Here is an 18,959-nt window from a genome sequence, read left to right as displayed (position 1 = left end):
TTACATTTAGAAACTGTTCTGGATTGTCATTGCTTCCAGACCTTTTCAGTGGACAAAGCTAGGAAATGCATTTAAAAACAAAACAAAAGACTATATTATACTATAAAGTGGTTATCTGTTAAAATCATTGTGTAATGTGTTTCTACATCGTACACAAATCAGTCAGTATACCTCTCTCTAGCTAGGTAGCCATTTGATTTGTGCTTTAATTTAGTTCAGTTTATAGCTAATACCTGAAGTCGATTAGACCTGTTTTTTCCCTCAAGCATGGCAATCATATGGTGTATAAATAGGGTGACCATATGCTCTGGTTTTCCCAGGACAATTGAAATGTAACTATTACTAGCATCCCCTTTCTCAAGTGCTTTGGTTTAGATGGTACATTATGTGTTTCTTCTTATATCTAAAGAACAATGTCAAATGAATTGGTCCAGGTGAGCTGTTAGTCATGATGTGGAAGGGGCAGTAAAGAGTTTACCTTCTGGAAAGGAGTAAATCACGATTCACGTGAAGCCCAGTGGGATCTCCCTTGTGCTAACACTGAAGACCAGGGGGCATCCTTCGGTTTCGGCATTTCTTCTAGACAAAGAAAAAGTCAAAATTTCTGTAGACTGGGAAATCCCAATTCCTCCCTTTTCTTTCCTTCTTCTCGTTGTACTTTGATACTACGTTTTTTTGTCCTTGTTAAGAAGAGCTGACAGAATCTCCTGCAATTTAGGTGTAGTTGAGGGTGGGGGTTGGTGGTGGAGGGCAGTGAATGTGCTCTGAATAATACAGACATTAAAACAGACGGGAAATCTTAGGATTTTCATAAATTTGGAAGGCATTGCACCAATCTCTTAAACTCTACTCCAAGGCACAATTAATCCATTGTACTCATGATCACACATATTATTTAACAACGCTACAACAAATAATCTCATATCCTTAGGTGCTTGCCCAATTATTTGATTAGAAATCCCCCTTCCATTTATTATCTTAAACAAACACACATATTAATTTATATATGTGTGTGTGTATACATATATATATGATGACAATTTGTTATACCTGTTTATTTATAATATATGGAAATACATTTTTTTCTCACATCTTTCTACAACTCTGAACAATATACTCTTGGACCATATGATCTGTGACAAATGATATCACATTTGATTTGTACAGGTTTTTGATTGCCAGTGCACCTTAACGTTTTTCATACATTTAATAGTCATTTATTTTTATTCTTCTATAATTGGTTAGTCATGCTTTTTGTCCATTTGATATTGAAAGCTTTTTTCTTCTTGATTTTGAAAGAAGTTCTTTCTATACTAGTTAGTGTAACTAGTATGATCTGCTCCACAAAATCAGGGTACACATGTGGTCAGTTACATCTGCTAATTTTCTCTTTTGTAGTGGAGGCCTCACACGTGCCCTATTAGAAGCCCAGTTTTCCCCACTGTGCTATTCCCTCCTTTCTGCTGATTGTCCAGAAATCCTGAGGAGGTCTTATTCAGCCTAAAGGGCAACAGAGTCCTCTTCTAAATGCCAAATACAGAGAGAACTAAAACTGGTTGCTACTCAGTCCTCCTTTGTCACTGGGCCTTTGCACACCCACATAAGGTCTCCTTAACTTCAGATCTTGGTAAGCAGAAACTGGGCCTTGGTCCCCTCTTTCCTATAAGGTACTGGTTCCTGAGGCAAACTGACCCACCTCCTCCCCGATGACTAACTAGGCAACACTAAAGATGAGGCAGTTTTTGCTCATTAGGGAAGACACACAGACACACAGACACATACACACACAGACTTTTGTTAGAACCTTCTTGCAGGACAATAAGAATCATATTTGCATAACTCAATTTGACTCTTCACGGAACAAAGAATATCAGCTTCATGTGATGAAAATGTTTAAAACAAACAAAAAATACTGTTATGTTCAGAGATACAATCTTAACCCTTTATAATATGTGTTGTATGTACATTTTTCCATTTGTGGATTGCTTTCTAGCCTTGCTTATTTTTTTTAATTAAAAAAAAGTTTTTTAGGGAGTAAGGTTATACCTGTTTTAAATTTTTTATGTGGTCAAATGTACAGCCTCAACTTTTATTTCTTAATTCTTCATCAAGTCTCAAAAGACATTTCTCATCCCAAATTTATAAAATATATTTACCCATGCTTTCCTTTGGTACTCTACTGTTTTCATTCTCTCACATTAAAATTTTTCATCTATCTGAAGTTTATTTGGTGAAAGAGTGAGGTAATGATCTAATTTTCTTTCTGCTGCGTATAACGAACCCGTTGCACAAACATCACTTATTTTTTATTTTTATTTTTTATTGGGGAATATTGGGGAACAGTGTGTTTCTCCAGGGCCCATCAGCTCCAAGTCATTGTCCTTCAATCTAGTTGTGGAGGGCGGGAATTCCCATGTGGGAATCGGACCGGCAATCGTGTTGTTAAGAGCTCACGCTCTAACCAACTGAGCCATCTGGCTGCCCCCAAACATCACTTATTAACAATCTAACTCTTTCTCATGATTTGGACTGTCCCTTTATCATATATAGGCAGTTCCCACAGCAATCATGTCAAAACTTCACATCTCTTTCAGCCTCTATCAGCCATTTTTTCACCACTCTCAGCAGACAACTTCACAAATAGTTAAGCCTTCCAAGAACTCCTTCAACTTTTGCCACAACTCAATTCTTCATATGAACATAGACCATTGCCCACCTCTAGAGCAGGACTTGGCAAACATTTTCTTGTAAAAGGACAAAGATTACATATTTTAGACTTGGAAGGCCAAGAGGCGAAATCGAGGATATTATGTAGGTATTTATATAAAAGGTCTACCGACGAGAAGAATGGATTTTATTTTTTTTCAAAGGAATAACATTGTATTTCATTGGGGCTCAAATTGGTTGCAAATATTCATCCATTAAAGCCACTGTCCGGGCCAGGCCGGTGACTCAGGTGGTTGAAGCTCCGGGCTCCTAAGTCCGAAGGCTGCCGGTTCGATTACCACATGGGCCAGTGGGCTCTCAACCACAAGGTTGCCAGTTCAATTCCTCGACTCCCACAAGGGATGGTGGGCTCCGCCCCCTGCAACTAGAAACGGCAACTGGACCTGGAGCTGAGCTGCGCCCTCCACAACTAATCCTGAAAGGACAATAACTTGACTTACACACTGTTCCCCAATAAAGTCCTGTTCCCCTTCCCCAATAAAATATTAAAAACGCTAAAAACCATGCCACTTTCCTTCCTCAGGCCATGCAAAAACAGGCCAGATTTGGCTCCTCACCCTTAGCATCTTCCATGGGCCCACTAAATAGAAAAGAACTGTCTCAGAGCAGTTCCTCCCTACCCACCAACGCCAGCGCTAGATCTCAGTGCTTCCCTGCTCTTCAGTGATCATTTCTGCCCTGACTTCATTCTAGTTGTGGAGGATGCAGCTTGCTGGCCCATATGGGAATTGAACCAGCAGCCCCGTTGCCCAGAGCTCGCACTCTATCCAACTGAGCCACCCATCCGCCTCCCTACTTAGCAATTCTATTCCAATTCCAAACCAGCTTGCTGGACCATTCCTTGCAGTGATTAATTTGTGTATTTATATAATCGAAAGACAGCATTTAGAAGGCCAAATAAAATAGGAAAGTAATTTGAAATAGGTAGACAGCAATTCCTGTTTGAGAATAGTATATTTACAATTCAAGGAAGTTATAAAGCACCTTCTCTAGTAAATCTACACATTTCTGTGACAAATAACGATACACAATATCAAAGAAATTTTAAAATCCTTTGTAGTCAGTTTCAGAATCTAGACACAATGTATCTGTCAGACTTGCTTTCCTCTTTTTGTTCTCTTTTCCTTATTAATTTATAGCTATCTTTCCTAAGGATACATTGTCTGGAGAATGGTCACTCATAACACAAAAATGTGCTAAGTGGAAAAAGCCACCTTTAACAAATAAAACCCCATGTATCCAAAATACATACTATCGATGGAGTGCTTATTATATTAACATTGCACTATATGGGAAAGTACACCGAACTATAATCCAGGAGACCTGTGCTCCAATCCTGATGCTAAAACTCACCCAGCATTTGTTTTTTCTCAACTATTTAACAGATGACTGCTAATTTCCTTTTGTTTTTAAATTTTACCTTTAAATTTTTGGGGGAAATAATCTCAGGCATACTGGAGAGTCACAAGTACAGCACAAAAACTTTTTTCCCCCTAGCTCATTTGAGAGCAAACAGCAGGGATGGTGCCCTATCATTCCCAAACATTTTCATGTATTTCCTACAAACAATGACATTCTCCTAAATAGCCACAGCACAACCATCAAAATCAGGAAACTGACATCCATCCATGACTATTACCTCAGACCCCATTCAGGTTTTACCAGTTGTTCCAGAAATGTCCTTTTTTATCGAAACAAATTTATAATTTTAGCTATTTTTAAGTGCACAGTTCAGTGGCATTAAGTACATTCACACTGTTGTGCAACCATCACCACCATCCATCTCCAGAACTTTCTCGTCTTTCCAAAGTGAAACTCTGTAACTATTAAGCAATGACGCTCCATTTTCTCCTTCCCCTGCCCCTCACAATTGTCATTCTTCTTTCTGTGTCTGTGAATTTGATGACTCTAGGTACCTCATATGAGTAGAATCATACAATTTGTCCTTTTGTTTCTGGCTCATTTTATTTAGCATAATGTCTTAAAGGTTCATCCATGTCATCGCATGTGTCAGAATTTCCTTTCTTGTTAAGGCTGAATAATATACCACATCTTGTTTATCCATTCATCAATTAATGGACACTTGAGTTCTTTCCACCTTTTAGATATTGTGAGTGAGGGGATTTAGAACAGTCTCTCCAAGACGGGCCACTTTGGCACGAGAATTGTTTTGAGCTAAAAGCAATTTGAGACCCTGTAGCCTCAAGAGACACTTTTCCTCTCCCTTAAAGAATTTAGAGGGAGGTTCTTACCCATAATAAGAGTTGTTGCCAGAAATAAATTTTCGTGACCGATCTGCATGTCAGAGCAAACATCTGATTATCGAACATCTGCTCTTCTTATCACCCTGTGAATCCCTCTCTGAAGCCTCAGGCCTGTATTCCATTCCTTGGCTCAGGATGGCATATGCACCTTATTTTGCCTTTCTGTCTTTGAACCTCTCATGATTGTGGGGTTCCCATACATATGAAATTAATTTTTCTCCTGTTAATCTGTCTCGTGTCCATTTGATTGTTAGACCAGCTGAAAGAGCTATTGTAGAGTAGAGGAAAATTTTTCCTCTCCAATGTGACTAGTGCTGCTATGAACACTGTTTACAAATATATCTGTTTGAGCGCCTGCTTTCAGATTTTGGTTATATACCCAGAAGTTGTATTGCTGGATCATATTGTAATTCTAAGTTTAATTTTTTGAGGAACAGCCATACTGTTTTCCAGAGTGACTGGACCATTTTACATTTCCACCAACAATGCACAAAGGTTTCTACCTCATCACCGACACTCGTTATTTTTTGCGTATATATATATATTTTTAATAATAGCCATCCTAACAGGTGTGCTGTGGTGCCTCATTGTGGTTTTGATTTGCATTTTGTCATGTTTTTAAAATATCTTTCTGTCTGGAATAATTTCTCAGTCTCCTTGACATTCATGACCTTGATACTCTTTTTTTTTTGGTTCCTACAAATGAATAGTGGTTCAAGCAGTTTAATAATCACTCCCATAAATTCCCAAACCAACGTTCCTGATCAGTAGGGTTCTTCCATCTTGCAGCTTTACCATCCTCTTATGTGATTTTCAAATGACCTTGAAATTTTTGAAGATTAGAGATACTGTTTTGTAGAATATCCCTCAGTTTGGGTTTGTCTGATGTTCCGTCATGATTAGATACTGGTTATGCAATTTTAGCAGGAATGTAAAAGAAGTGATCCTGTGTTCGCGTGCCTTTCTAACATTACTGGTGACTTAAATTCAATTTCTTAGTTAAGGCAGTATCTTCCAGACTTCTCCGCTATAAAGTTTACTCCTTCCCTTTGTAATTAATAAATATTTGGGGAGTAATCCTTTGACACTATGTAAGTATGTAAATGAGATAGGAAATTATGCAAATATGTGAATGTTGAGGAGACAAGTTATGACAATGAAGTTTGCGAACTTATTGCAGCAATGTTGCTAACCTTTTTTGATATCAGAGGGATTGTTCATTATGAATTTGTACCAACTGGACAGTTAAACAAGTTTACTTGTATTTGGAAGTGCAGAAAAGTCTGTGTGAAAAAGTTGGATGAAAATGACCTGAACTTTTCTCCAGCAATTCATGGCTCTTGCATCATGGCAATGCACCAGCTCACACGGCACTGTCTGTGAGGGAGTTTTTAGCCAGTAAACAAATAATTGTATTGGAACACCCTCCCTACTTACCTGATCTGGCACCCAGTGACTTCTTTCTTTACCCAAAGGTAAAAGAAATATTGAAAGGAAGACATTTTGATGACATTCAGGACATGAAGGGTAATACGGTGACAGCTCTGATGGCCATTCCAGAAAAAGAGTTCCAAAATTGCTTTGAAGGGTGGACTAGGCACTGGCGTCGGTGCATAGCTTCCCAAGGGGAGTACTTAGAAGGTGACTGTAGTGATATTCAGCAATGAGGTATGTAGCACTTCTTCTAGGATGAATTCGCAAACTTAATTGTTAATACAATTTCTTCAACAATCTTTTAATTTATTCACTTATTTTCATCAGTTTGGATTCATAGTTTCCTATTATCTTAAGTGGATTATAAATTGTTACTATCATTATTTATTTTATTCTCAAATTCTCCCATAGTTGGATAATGGGAGCCCATCCAACCTGGCTTCTCTGATCTTTTGAAGTGTTACCATCATTCTCTGAGAACTTCCGTACTTCCTGTAACAGCAATATATTCCAGGCTCATCTTGTATTTTCCCTGCCCTTGCCTTGGAATCAGCTGTTTCACTAACGGGCCGTAGTTCTTTTTAAAGGAGAAGGGTATTTAAAAGCCAAGATCTGGGTTCTATGTGTATTTGTTGCTCTCGGGTATTGTTGCTCCCAAGCCTCTCAGTGGACAGACCTAAGGAATATATGTATTTATATACACTTATTTTTATGAAGGCTGGCAGACTATGCCACCCCAAAACATGCCACTTTGGCATAAGGATTATTTTGAGCAAAAGGCACTTAAAAAACAGCAGGTACAAGAAGGGTACTCTGGCTTCCCCTTTTCTTCCTGAAAATAGGAGACAAAAATCGCATGTGAAAGATGCCTTCCCTATACCAGAGGAAAGAAACATTCTTATCACCAGAGACAGAGAGTCAAGGCTGAGAGTATTCTACACAAACAGACCTTGTTCAAATAACTCTTATCTTCCTTTAGTCTCCCGTATATTTTACTTTTCCATAGCTGCCTCTCTTGTTCAACCTAATACGTAAGCCCTTAGGTTTTGTCACTTCTTTGAGTCTTCTTTTTTTTTTTTTAACTTTTATTTTATTTAAGTGTGTTTTTCCAGCACCCATCAGTTCCAAGTCAAGTAGTTGTTTCAATCTAGTTGTGGAGGGTGCAGCTCACAGTGGCCCACGTGGGGATCGAACTGGCAACCTTGTTGTTAAGAGCACTGCGCTCTAACCAACTGAGCTAACCGACTACCCCTTCTTTGGGTCTTTGTTTCCTTCTGAGGGTTCCCATGTCACCCAGCCAAGGCTGTTCTCCCACTGGATGTCTTCCTTACCTGATCAGGCTCTGACAGCCTGAACTGGGCCTTCCTCCTACACACATGCCTTCCGCATCCATCTTGGGCTTTGATACCAGGGCCAGGCCATCCCCCTGTGCCTGGCGACCCTCCTCACCCTGTGCTGACTCTGATGTCCCATGCTGGGTGCCCCACTCCTACCCCACGTGGATGTCGTCCTCATCCTGACTGTGCTAGGTGACAGTCACCTGAGAAGACACCCTCTTTACCCTACTTGTTCTCTGAACTCCTGATAGCCCACCCTCCTATGCAGAAGCCTTTCTCCTCACCCTGCACGAGGATGCACCCTGCACTCTCCTCTCCTCCTGTGGATACCCAGGAGGTGAGGGTGGTGGTACTTGGAGGGTCTTAAGTTGATTTAGGGTGGTGAGAGCGGAAATGGTGACAAATGGAGGGATTTAGAGAAATATTTAGAAAGTCAAATTTACAAAAACTGGGTAATAGATTGGATATGAGGAGTAAGAAGTTGTAGGTTTTAAGGATGATCCCATTATATCCAATCTCAATAAAATCAGTTAATTTATCTTCTAAATATCTTTCTTTTTAGGGCAAATAAGTGAGTGGTCCCTATGTCAACCATTCTTTGACATAGGGAATATGGAAGATGAAGTTTGGGGTGAAGGTTATTGAGTGTTGGACATGCTGAGTTTGATATGTCCTTGAAACATTTATGTGGAGGTCATTGATGACCTTAGTGAGAGCTGTTTTAGTAGAGCAATAGGAGTGGAAGCCGGGCTAAAATGGATTGAGGAATGAGTGGGATATGAGGAAATAGAGACCTTTAGAGAAACAACCGTATTTGGAAAAAAAGATTGCATGTTAATTTTCCTTTATTTATAGTAGCAAAAGACATCAAACACATTCTACTTATCTGACAACCTAATAGGAACCCTTCAAATTTATATGTTAAAAACTTTTACAGTGGATATACTCGTTGAGTCAGCAATTCTATTTTTAGAAATATTCAGAAGAGATAATTACAGACATGCAAAGAAGTATTCATCACAATGTTTATCACAGTATTGTTTGTAATAGCAAAAAATTGAAAACAACCTTATTGTGCAACAACAGACAGCTAATCCATTACGATACACTCGCATTATGAAGTTTGTTTATTATCTAAATTGGGATGTATCTTCCTGGTTGCAAGAATTGTGTGTGGAAGCACTCTGTAAATTATAAACTGCTGTTCAAGTGTTGTGTTTATTATTGGGGTTATCAGTGTGTCCCTAGAAGGCCTTGGAAATGTAGCAAAGTCAAGAGTTAGCAATTCGACTAAGAATTCTGCCATTTGTCCCCCTTTCCTTGGTGATAGTGTTTCTCAAACTCATTCACACAACTTAACACCTGGAAGTCAAAGTGTACAGTGCACAACATCATGAACTCTTGAGAAGTGAATTTTATTATTTTTCCTATGACTTTGTTTCTAATTACTTTAAGCCTTTTGATCATATAATGTACAAACTTGTGATGGTGTATCTCCTCCACTTTAATCCTTCTAATGAGTTGGCAAAAGCAGTTACCAGTCACACATATGTAGGAGTTATATAGGTCCCCGTGTTTTTGAATAGCTGTTTAAAAACAATCCTGAATTATAACTTAGATTTACTTAGCTAGTCAAGTATTCAAAAGCAATATTTAACTTGTTGTACCTTGTCACTCTGACTTTCAAAAGCATCTGACCTTATAGATTACCTATAAAATGTGAGATGAGTTAAATGTTCTTTGATATTATACATAAACCACACTAACATGCCTTTCATGAAGTAAAAGGCAACACTTTAGAGGTAGGGAATTTTCCATTGGCATCGTTAAGACTAAAAAGATAAAGTGGATATTACAACCTTATCTTCAGCCCTTGAACATCCTAATGAACACAAATGGAAACACAGGTGAGTCTTGTTCAGTTCAATGAGACAGTGACGGTTTCAGTGTCCCCAAGTATTCCATGACAGTTTAATTCCAGGCACTGCCTTCTCAGAGCACATAGTAAATGGCATGAGGGGAAATTTCCGTCATACAAAATTATACAGTTTTCAAAAACAACACTTTTATACTAGATTTCAAAAAGGCAAGCAGTAGCAGACATCAAAATGTTAAGAAAAAATCAAAGCTTTTAGTTGAGAAATTCAGCCATTAACTTATTTTTTTAAGTCAATTTGGAGAAAAGTATTTGCTCTTTATTCTATATGCTCCATATTTTTTAACACCTACACAGAAATGACCCTGGTCCAATCAACCATTATTGTATTAGCAGCCTAACTGGTCTTATTTCTTCTACTCTGACCAACTACAAGTGATTTTTCCAGGAAAGCCAGCCTCAGTTTGGAGCTTAGCTTCTCCCAGGCACCTTCAAGCCCAGCACAAGTAGCAACAATCTGCAGATCACTTTGTAGCTCATACCAAGTGACCTCAAGCAGGGCACAGACTGTGGCTGACCTTGGGCTGCACCAGAGCGCCCCACCCTCAAGAGGTCTCAGAACCAACACACCTGGTAGCCAGCTTCAGACCACACAAGAGCACCACCCAACCACCTCCACAGAAGACACATCCAAAGGCTGACTGGGCAGGCACCAGAGCCCTGCTAAAGTGAATCCTGCCCCATAGGGTCAGGCCCAGCTCAACAACTCCTCCACTGTAGTCACAGCCAGTCCTCACAACCAATCAGCCTGAAAGTCAATCCTTCACATTGATGTACAAACAGCAACTAAGGCTCAACTACAATGGGAGGGCATGCACAACTCACACAAAGGACACACCTGCAGCATCCGCCTCTAGTGACCAGGAAGACTGAGCCACTGGCCCCATGGGGCACCTGACACCTACTACATAAGGCCACTCTAGTAAAACCAGAAGACATAGCAGCTCTATCTAGTATAGAAACAAAAACAAGGAGACAGCTAAAATGGGGAGACAAAGAACCATGTCCTAAATGAAAGAACAGAACAGAGCTCAGGAGAAAGAACTAAACAAAATGGAGACAAGCAATTTACCAGATGCAGAGTTCAAAACACTGGTTATAAGGATGCTCAATGGTCTCAGTAAGAACTTCAACAAAACAATAGGAAACATAAAAATGCGGATAGAAAAAATGAAAAAGAACCAGTGAGAAATAAAAAACACAGTAACTGAAATAAAGAATATGTTAGAAGGAATCAACAGTAGATTAGATGAAGCAGAGGATCAAATCAGCAATTTAGATCATAAGGCAGCAGAAAACATCCAAACAGAACAGCAAAAAGAAAAAGGAATCCAAAAAAATAAGGATTGTTTAAGGGGCCTCCGGGACAACATCAAGTGTACCAACATTCACATCATAGGGGTACCAGAAGGAGAAGAGAGCAAGGAATTGAAAATCTATTTGAAGAAATAATGATGGAAAACTTCCCTAAGCTGGCAAATGAAATAGATTTACAAGCCCAGAAAGCTTAGAGTCCCAAACAAGATGAACCCAAAGAGACCCACATCAAGACACATCATAATTAAGATGCCAAAGTTTAAAGACAAAGAGAGGTTAAAGACAAAGGTTAAAGCAGCAAGAGAAAAGCAGTTAGTTACCTACAAGGACACTCCCATAAGACTGTCAGTTGATTTCTCAACAGAAACTTTGCAGGCCAGAAGGAATTGGCATGAAACATTCAAAGTGATAAAAAGAAAGGACCTACAACCAAGATTACTCTACACAGCAAAGCTATCATTTAGAATCAAAGGACAGATAGTTTTCCAGACAAGAAAAAGCTAAAGAAGTTCATCACCACCAAACCAGTATTACAAGAAATGTTAAAGGTACTTCTTTAAGAAGGAAAAAAAAAAAAAAAAAGACAAAAAAATATGAGTAAAATGGCAATAATTACCGGGGGTGTCAAAAAATGTATACAAGTGGATACTTCGGTCAACGTTGCTCAAGCAGTCATTTGCCGTAATCAGAAGTGTCTGGATGCTGATGGTAACCACTTTGAGCACCTCTTGTAATTGCAGAAGTCAAACATGATGTGTATTCATCTTTTGTTATTGGTATATATTGAGTATTACAATTTTAATTTTTCCTTTCTTAAAATGTGTATACATTTTTGTGGCACCCTCTGTATATACCTATCAATAATCACTTTAAATTGATTAAATGATCCAATCAAAATATATAGGGTGGCTAAATGGCTAAGAAAACAAGACGCTTACATATGCTGCCTACAAGAGACTTCAGATTGAAAGACACACACAGACTGAAAGTAAAGGGATGAAAAAAGATATTTCATGAAAGTGGAAATGAAAAAAAAAAAAGCTGGGGTAGCAATACTTATACCAGACAAAATTGACTTTAAAATAAAGGCTGTAACAAGAGACCAGAAGGAGCCAGTAATTCCACTTCTGGGTATTCGTCCAAAGAAATTCAAAACACTAATTTGAAAAGACATATGCATCCATATGTTCATTGCAGCATTAGCCAAGATCTGGAAGCAACCTAAGTGTCCATCAATAGATGAATGGATAAAGAAGTGACATATATAAAACAGAACATTGCTCAGCCATAAGAAACAATGAAATCTTGCCATCTGTGACAACATGGATGGACCTACAGGGATTATGTTGAGTGAAATAAATCAGACAGAAAAAGACAAACAGTATGTGATTTCACTTATATGTGGAATGTAAAAAGCAAAATAAATGAACAAATAACACAGAAACAAACTCATAGATACAGAGAACATTTTGATGGTTGCCAGATGAAAGGGTTTAGGGGGATTGGAGAAGTGGGGAAAAGGATTAAGGTACAAATTGGCAGTTACAAAATAGTAATGGGCATGTAAAATATAGCTTAGGGAATATAGTTAATATTGTAATAACTATATATGATGTCAGATGGGTACTAGATTTGTTGTGATCACTGCATAAGTTATATGTCTAATTACTATGTTGTATACTTGAAACTAATATATTGTATGTAATTGAAAAATAAAAATATTTAAAAAATAAAATAAAATGCATGCTGGAGTTTGTTAAACCAGTTTAGTGTTTACTGTCCCGTTGGATAGATTTAAAAGTAATGTAATAATTTAGGAATATTAGTTGTAAAATATCAGAAATTACACTCTTTGCAACTATTTACACTCATGATGAAAATTTGAGTCAACCTATGTTAGAGGGGAGAAGATAGTTTTTCAAGTTCTTTTCAAGGGCATAACACTTAGAAAATTGAGGACCATTTTTGTGTATGACCTAGTCTCCTCAATTCTCTTATCTCATGTTCTACTATTTTTTCCCTTGTTTAAGTAACTCCAGCCACACTGACTCCTTGGTGTTCCTGACAAACCAAGAATCTCCATCTGTCTCAGGACCTTTGTACTTACTGTTTGTGCCTCTGCCTGAAACACTCTTCTGCAAGAGAGCCACAAGGTTTGTTCACCTATCAACAGAGGCCTTCCCCAATCCTCTCTAATCTCTTTTACTATTTTTCTTCATAGCATTTATTACTCCCCAACATATATTTTCAATCTTCCTCCATTAGTGTCAAATGAACTAAAACAGAGTTTGGAGGCTTTGACTAGAAATAAATGATTTATTCAAGGATCTTCAGGTTTGCAAACTGGAAACACAACTAGGCAAAAACCCAGAAGTGTTCCGAAGAAGAAAGAGTTCTTATAGTAAAAAGTGCATTTTTGAGAATAATCAGTACTGCAGGAATAGTCAGTCCTGCACCTAAGATTGGTCCAGGACGGTTATCAGTCAGATGTCAGGTGGTCTTAATTGGTGAGTACTTGGTGTAATTAGGGTTGTCTGGAGGTCTGATATATGTCCAGGCATTGCTGCAGGCCTGTAAATTTCAAAAGTTTAAATTCACAGGCTAGTTAAAACAAGAATAGAATTGTTTCCTCATACCAAAATCTACTTCATTTCAGTAATTTAGCAGCTTGACTATAAGTGGTTCCATTTTATTTCTTCACTCTATTTCTCTTTAGATTGCAAACTCTTTGAAGGTAAGGATCTCCTTTGTCTCCTGCTGTAATCCTAGTCTCTGAAACACCTGATACATATAGTAAGAAGTCAGTATTTTTGAACGAATAAATGAAAAATGTTTCCAGGTGCCTTCGTTTAAGGACTTATACCAGCTCAAAGAATAAGTTTCTTGGGAACACTGTCAGAAGAAAGCACTTCATGACCCTAACGTTAAAACAGCTGTTGCACTACGTAAAAATCCCAGAATACGTTTCGCAAATAAAGATAACCCTTTCTGAAAGCTTCTATTACCAACATTTTTAGGGCATTTGTAATCCACCTTGCGCCAGGACACTAAGTGGGACTCCCAGATCATAATATTGGTTAGATCGGTGACTCCCCAAACTGATACACATCAGAATCAGCCGAAGCGACTTTTCAACATCCATCAGCCATCTCCCCCACTTCCTGATGCAGGTCTGGGGTGTGGTCTTGCTATCTTGGCTTTGAAAGAGCTCCTCAGTTGATTGGTTTTCTGATACGAAGCCACGTCTGAGAATCAATCACCTTAAAAAGCTAAAAACAGCTGTTAAGAGTTTCTTCTTCCCCGGGTGTTTTCAGCCTATTTCTGGCAGGCCCCCATTTAAAAAAAAAAAAAAAAAAAGGCCTGCTTACTTGCCACTGAGGGACAATCAACCGCAAGAAATGGGCAGGTTGAAAAACAGAGACCCAGGAGGTCTGTACCTCCGGGCCGGGAAGCCTCGGTGTCCCACCGTGCAAACGAGGTTTCCGCGGAGGCGCGCCCACCTCTGGGGATGGCGTCGCTAGTAGGGAGACGCTCGCTGGGCAGGAACCAGCCCTGGGCTCCTACCCTTCCCCACGCTGCTCCCCACACCACCGTTGCATCTGAGCTCACAACCACCTCTAGAAGGAGGAATTCAGCGTAAACGGCCTGTGCCTTGAAAACCAGCTGAATCGCGGCGGCGCGGACGCAACGCGCGGGCCCGGAGGTCGGGAGGGGTAGGTAGCACCGCTCCGCGCCCGCGCCCTGAGTTCCCGCCTCCCTCAGAGGACGTCCGTGCGTACGTGCGCGCGCACCGCCTGGCCCACTGCAACCGCGCGGCGCGAGGGCGGGGGCACCGCGTGCGCGCGCGCTCTCGTCCGTTCGTTCGCTTGCTCGCTCTCGGCGTCCGCTCTCGCTGCGGCTGCGGCTGGGGCTGGGGGCGGCAGCGGCGGCGCGGGCGGCGGGCGGCGCGGGGCGGTCCGGCGGGTTCAAAGAGGAAAACATGGCGGAAAACAAAGGCGGCGGCGAGGCTGAGAGCGGCGGTGGGGGCAGCGGCAGCGCGCCGGTAACTGCCGGGGCCGCCGGGCCCGCGGCGCAGGAGGCGGAGCCGCCTCTCGCCGCTGTGCTGGTGGAGGAGGAGGAGGAGGAAGGCAGCAGGGCGGGCGCGGAGAGCGGCACGGCTGGGCCCGACGACGGGGGGGTGGCCGCGGCCTCCTCGGGCTCGGCCCCGGCTGCCTCAGCCCCGGCGGCCTCAGTGGGCCCTGGAGTTCCCGGGGGGACGGTATCGACGCCGGCCCCCGCTCCAGCCTCGGCTCCCGCTCCAGGTCCCTCGGCGGGGCCGCCTCTTGGACCTCCAGCCTCGCTCCTGGACACCTGCGCCGTGTGTCAGCAGAGCTTGCAGAGCCGGCGTGAGGCGGAGCCCAAGCTGCTGCCCTGTCTTCACTCCTTCTGCCTGCGCTGCCTGCCCGAGCCGGAGCGCCAGCTCAGCGTGCCCATCCCCGGGGGCAGCAACGGCGACATCCAGCAAGGTGAGCGGGCGGCCCTGTCCGAGGTTTGGGCTGAAGGGGATCTGCGGGGCCGAGGAGGAGGTGGGGACGGAGGTGCTGGGGCCCAGGGCTCCTAGGACGGCGCGATCCCGAGGAGTCTAAGAGGTGAAAAGACACGGCCCCTGGGACAGTTTCCAGAGGAGCTGGACCGCCAGAGATAACGCGGAGGGTGAAGGGAGGGGTGCAGGCAGCCGGAGACGGGGGGAGGGGACACCGCTGCCGGGGAGGTTTGTGATGTTCGCGTACGGGCCGGGAAGGCATGGACTCGGGCCGAGAGCAGGTTCGTGAGCTCCTGGACCCGTACTGGGGAGAAAAGGGGGTGTGGAAACGGCTGCAGAGAAGCGTTTTGGGAAGGAAGGCCCGGAGCCGGGAGAGATATTGAGGGAGGGAATAGGTAAGAGATGAGGGCTGTGAGTACGAATTACCTGGTGGGAGAGGACCTGATCCGTTCCAGACGAGGGGAAAGAAGGGCTGGGGATTAAATAAATAGAGGAGGATAAAGGGCATTGGAGAGCTTGCGGTTAAGAGGAGGCATCTGATAGAAAGTAATTTTAAGATGACATTGGAAAAGAGGAACTCTGGCAACGAAAATTACTGTGAGGGGCCTGCATGGTTAGGGAAAAATCCTAAGGTTTAGGGTTGAAGGAGAAATGAACTTTGAAGGGAATTGGGAATTAGGGAGAGCTGGGCATGGATTTTAGTTCCTTGTACATTAATGAGCCTCTAGTGTTCTGGACACTGTAGGATTGACTGAAATACTCAGTGAGTTCATTCACAGTCTAACGGGAAATAAATGTAAAACCTACAGCACTTGAGGTGGGTACTTGCAGTGGTTGTGGCACAATCAGGAGAAGGTCAGGAAAACGGCACTGAAAAGGAAACCCTTGAGCAGGGTTCTTGAAAGGTGAGCAGTAGCTCACTGGATTGGAGAGTATTCAGGGTACAGGGCACCTTACACATCCCTGAAGCTAAGAGATGTGTAAGGTGATTGGTGGAAATTAGGTTGGATTGATGGGCTGAATAGGTAAGATTGGATTGATGGGCTGAATAGGCAATGCCTTATCTGAAACCCTTGGGACCAGGTGTGTTTTAGACTTTAGCATAGTTTGGGGGTAAGGTTAATAATCCTCCAGGAGGGTCTGGGTTAACACATTATCAAACACATTACTATTTCTGTAGTGAAACATACAAATACCACACCAGTGGGATAGACAACAAATAGTCTTCTGCAATTCAGGGTGAGTTTTGCAAAGTTATGAAAAGAAATTTCAAAGTTTCTGAGTTCTAGAACTGCAGGTAAGGATTGTGGACCTGTGTTAAGGGTTTTGGATTCATCCTGTGGAGTGTATCCTGTGCAGTGTAAACATAAGGGGGTCCCTGAAGGACTTTTCTATCAAGAGGGTAAAAGTATCACATTTGTGATCCACAAAGATCACTTGGGGGCATGTTGAAGGGTAAAGGAAGTCAAGGCTGCGGGCAGGACCAATTAAGAGAATCTGGCAGTAATCTAGGTAAGAAATTAGCATTTGGAATGGGGAGTAAAGGACTGGTGTCAGGTGTTAAGGAAGGCAGCATTTTGCTGTGGGAGAAAGTAGCCATGGGAGTTGTGAGTAGCCCTGGGAATGAGATTGGGGGGTGGGGCACATTAAGGTTGGTGTGAGTGAGAGACAACTTGTCTAGGCTGACTTCCAAGTTTCTTGTTTGATGGGTGTCAGTGCTATTAATGCAAATAAAAGAATTCAGGCATACAGCAGGTGTGTGTGTGTGGTGGAACAGGGATATAATGATTTCAGTTTTGGGTGTTTTGGATTTGAAGTATTATTGAGACATGCAGGTGAGAATGTTATATTAAGAATAAGCGTTTGATTGATGGAGAAGATACAAAATGATAATGGGTGTGTAAATCACTGCTCACGGCCTCATGAGTGTAGTAAGACATGTGGGATTCACTGTTCTTATGGGAACTTGGATTAGGTGGGAGATTGGAGGGAACACAAGATGAAAATTGTGTTTGACTTATGTGGCTGAGGGACTGAGGTAATGAAATTGACTCGCTGATATTTATGTAGGAGAGAGGATAATAGTCTCTAAATTCCCTCTTCATTTCTCTGTCCTTTGTTTTTGAACTAGGAGAAATGAGTAGATGGGACTAACTACTGTCAAAGTAATGTAGCTTTCTAACTAGTATATCTAAAATAAATTAAGTCTGGAAGTCACTGTTTTTAGGCAAGGAGTCTAGAAAGTAATTTGTTAGTACCTGTATTAACTTCTGTATGGATGTTTTGCTTTGCTCTTTAAAAAAGCAAACTTGCTGTTCTTGAGGGAACACTGGTTTTGGAGTCAAGGGACATAGTTCTGCCATTTAATTGTTTTCTGGTTCCCTCAGGTTCATAATGTCTCTGTCCTTCCGTTTTTTTATCTCTAAAATGTAGCTAATAGGCCTTCACTTATATCTCACTAAATAAAATTAAATAGTAAATGTGAAAATGCTTTTATAAACTGTGAAATGCTTTTCAAATGCAAGGTATTATTGACCAACCGGTGATTCCATCTCTTGTCTGGGAGCCATAGATGGTAGCTTAATTCACCATCTTAAGTGGTTCTGAAATGATAAGTCCATTCCCCTCCCTCCTAACTGGCCTTTTTCTGTTCCTCTAACACACCAGTTACTCACCCCTTTAGCTGTTCTCCAGGTGTGGCGGCTTCTGGACCCGCAGCATCTGCCAGCTTGTAGGAATGAACATTCTTGCGCCTCACTCCAGACATTCTGACCAGTGGTTTAATGTAACAAGTCTTCCAGGTGATTTGGAGGCACACTAAGTTTGAGAACCACTGTCCTTGAGCGAAGGACCCCTCATTTCAAATGTTGCCTCCTGAGAAAGGCTTTCACTGACTGCTTTTTTAAAAAGGCTCTATGTTTTAGAGTGGTTTTAGAATTAAGAGGAAGTTATGAAGATTTTTTACATGTCACTGTAGGGACAGAGTCCCAGAGAGCAGTTTCCAGGTTCTCGATCTCATGTGGAAAGGTGCTGGCTCGGGTAGTAGATGGCCATCAGCTGTGATCAGATGGCCATCGGCTGTAACTAGTTGGCCATCAGCCATTAATATAACTGTGGTGGCTACGCTAGCAAGTGCGAGTTGTGGCCGGCAGGTGTGGTTGGCCAGCGGATTGTGGACTGTGTTGATCCTACTTCCTGTGTCTCGCTTGCCCGCCAGTGAGACGGGGGTGCAGGAAGACCCCTCATTGGGGTACTGGCGGATGTTTGTTTTTGTGCCTCGACCATCTGCCATCGAGACTGTAGTGGCATGACTCCCCGATCTATGGCTCCGTTGTTCCTTTTTGGCCTAACCGTATCCTATGTTTGGGGAGCGGGAGCTGAGTCCCTGCATGACACATGGTGCAGCCGGCCAGAATGGGGGG

At 41.9% G+C, this 18,959-nt stretch overlaps 1 protein-coding gene across 2 annotated transcripts in view; it reads left to right on the top strand.

Annotated features, from left to right (window-relative positions):
- Window positions 1-14,871: 14,871 nt before the first annotated feature.
- Window positions 14,872-18,959, top strand: part of TRIM33 (tripartite motif containing 33) — a 107,929-nt gene continuing 103,841 nt past the window's right edge. For both annotated transcript variants that reach the window (XM_019730364.2, XM_019730363.2), the window contains exon 1: window positions 14,872-15,520. In XM_019730364.2, coding sequence (XP_019585923.1) covers window positions 14,995-15,520 — 526 coding nt within the window. In that variant the 5' untranslated portion in view covers window positions 14,872-14,994. The remainder of the gene's footprint in view (window positions 15,521-18,959) is intronic.

The sequence above is a fragment of the Rhinolophus sinicus genome, linkage group LG14, assembly GCF_036562045.2.
Source record: "Rhinolophus sinicus isolate RSC01 linkage group LG14, ASM3656204v1, whole genome shotgun sequence".
In the NCBI taxonomy this organism is placed as follows: domain Eukaryota; kingdom Metazoa; phylum Chordata; class Mammalia; order Chiroptera; family Rhinolophidae; genus Rhinolophus; species Rhinolophus sinicus.
This window is presented reverse-complemented; position numbering and strand designations above follow the sequence as displayed.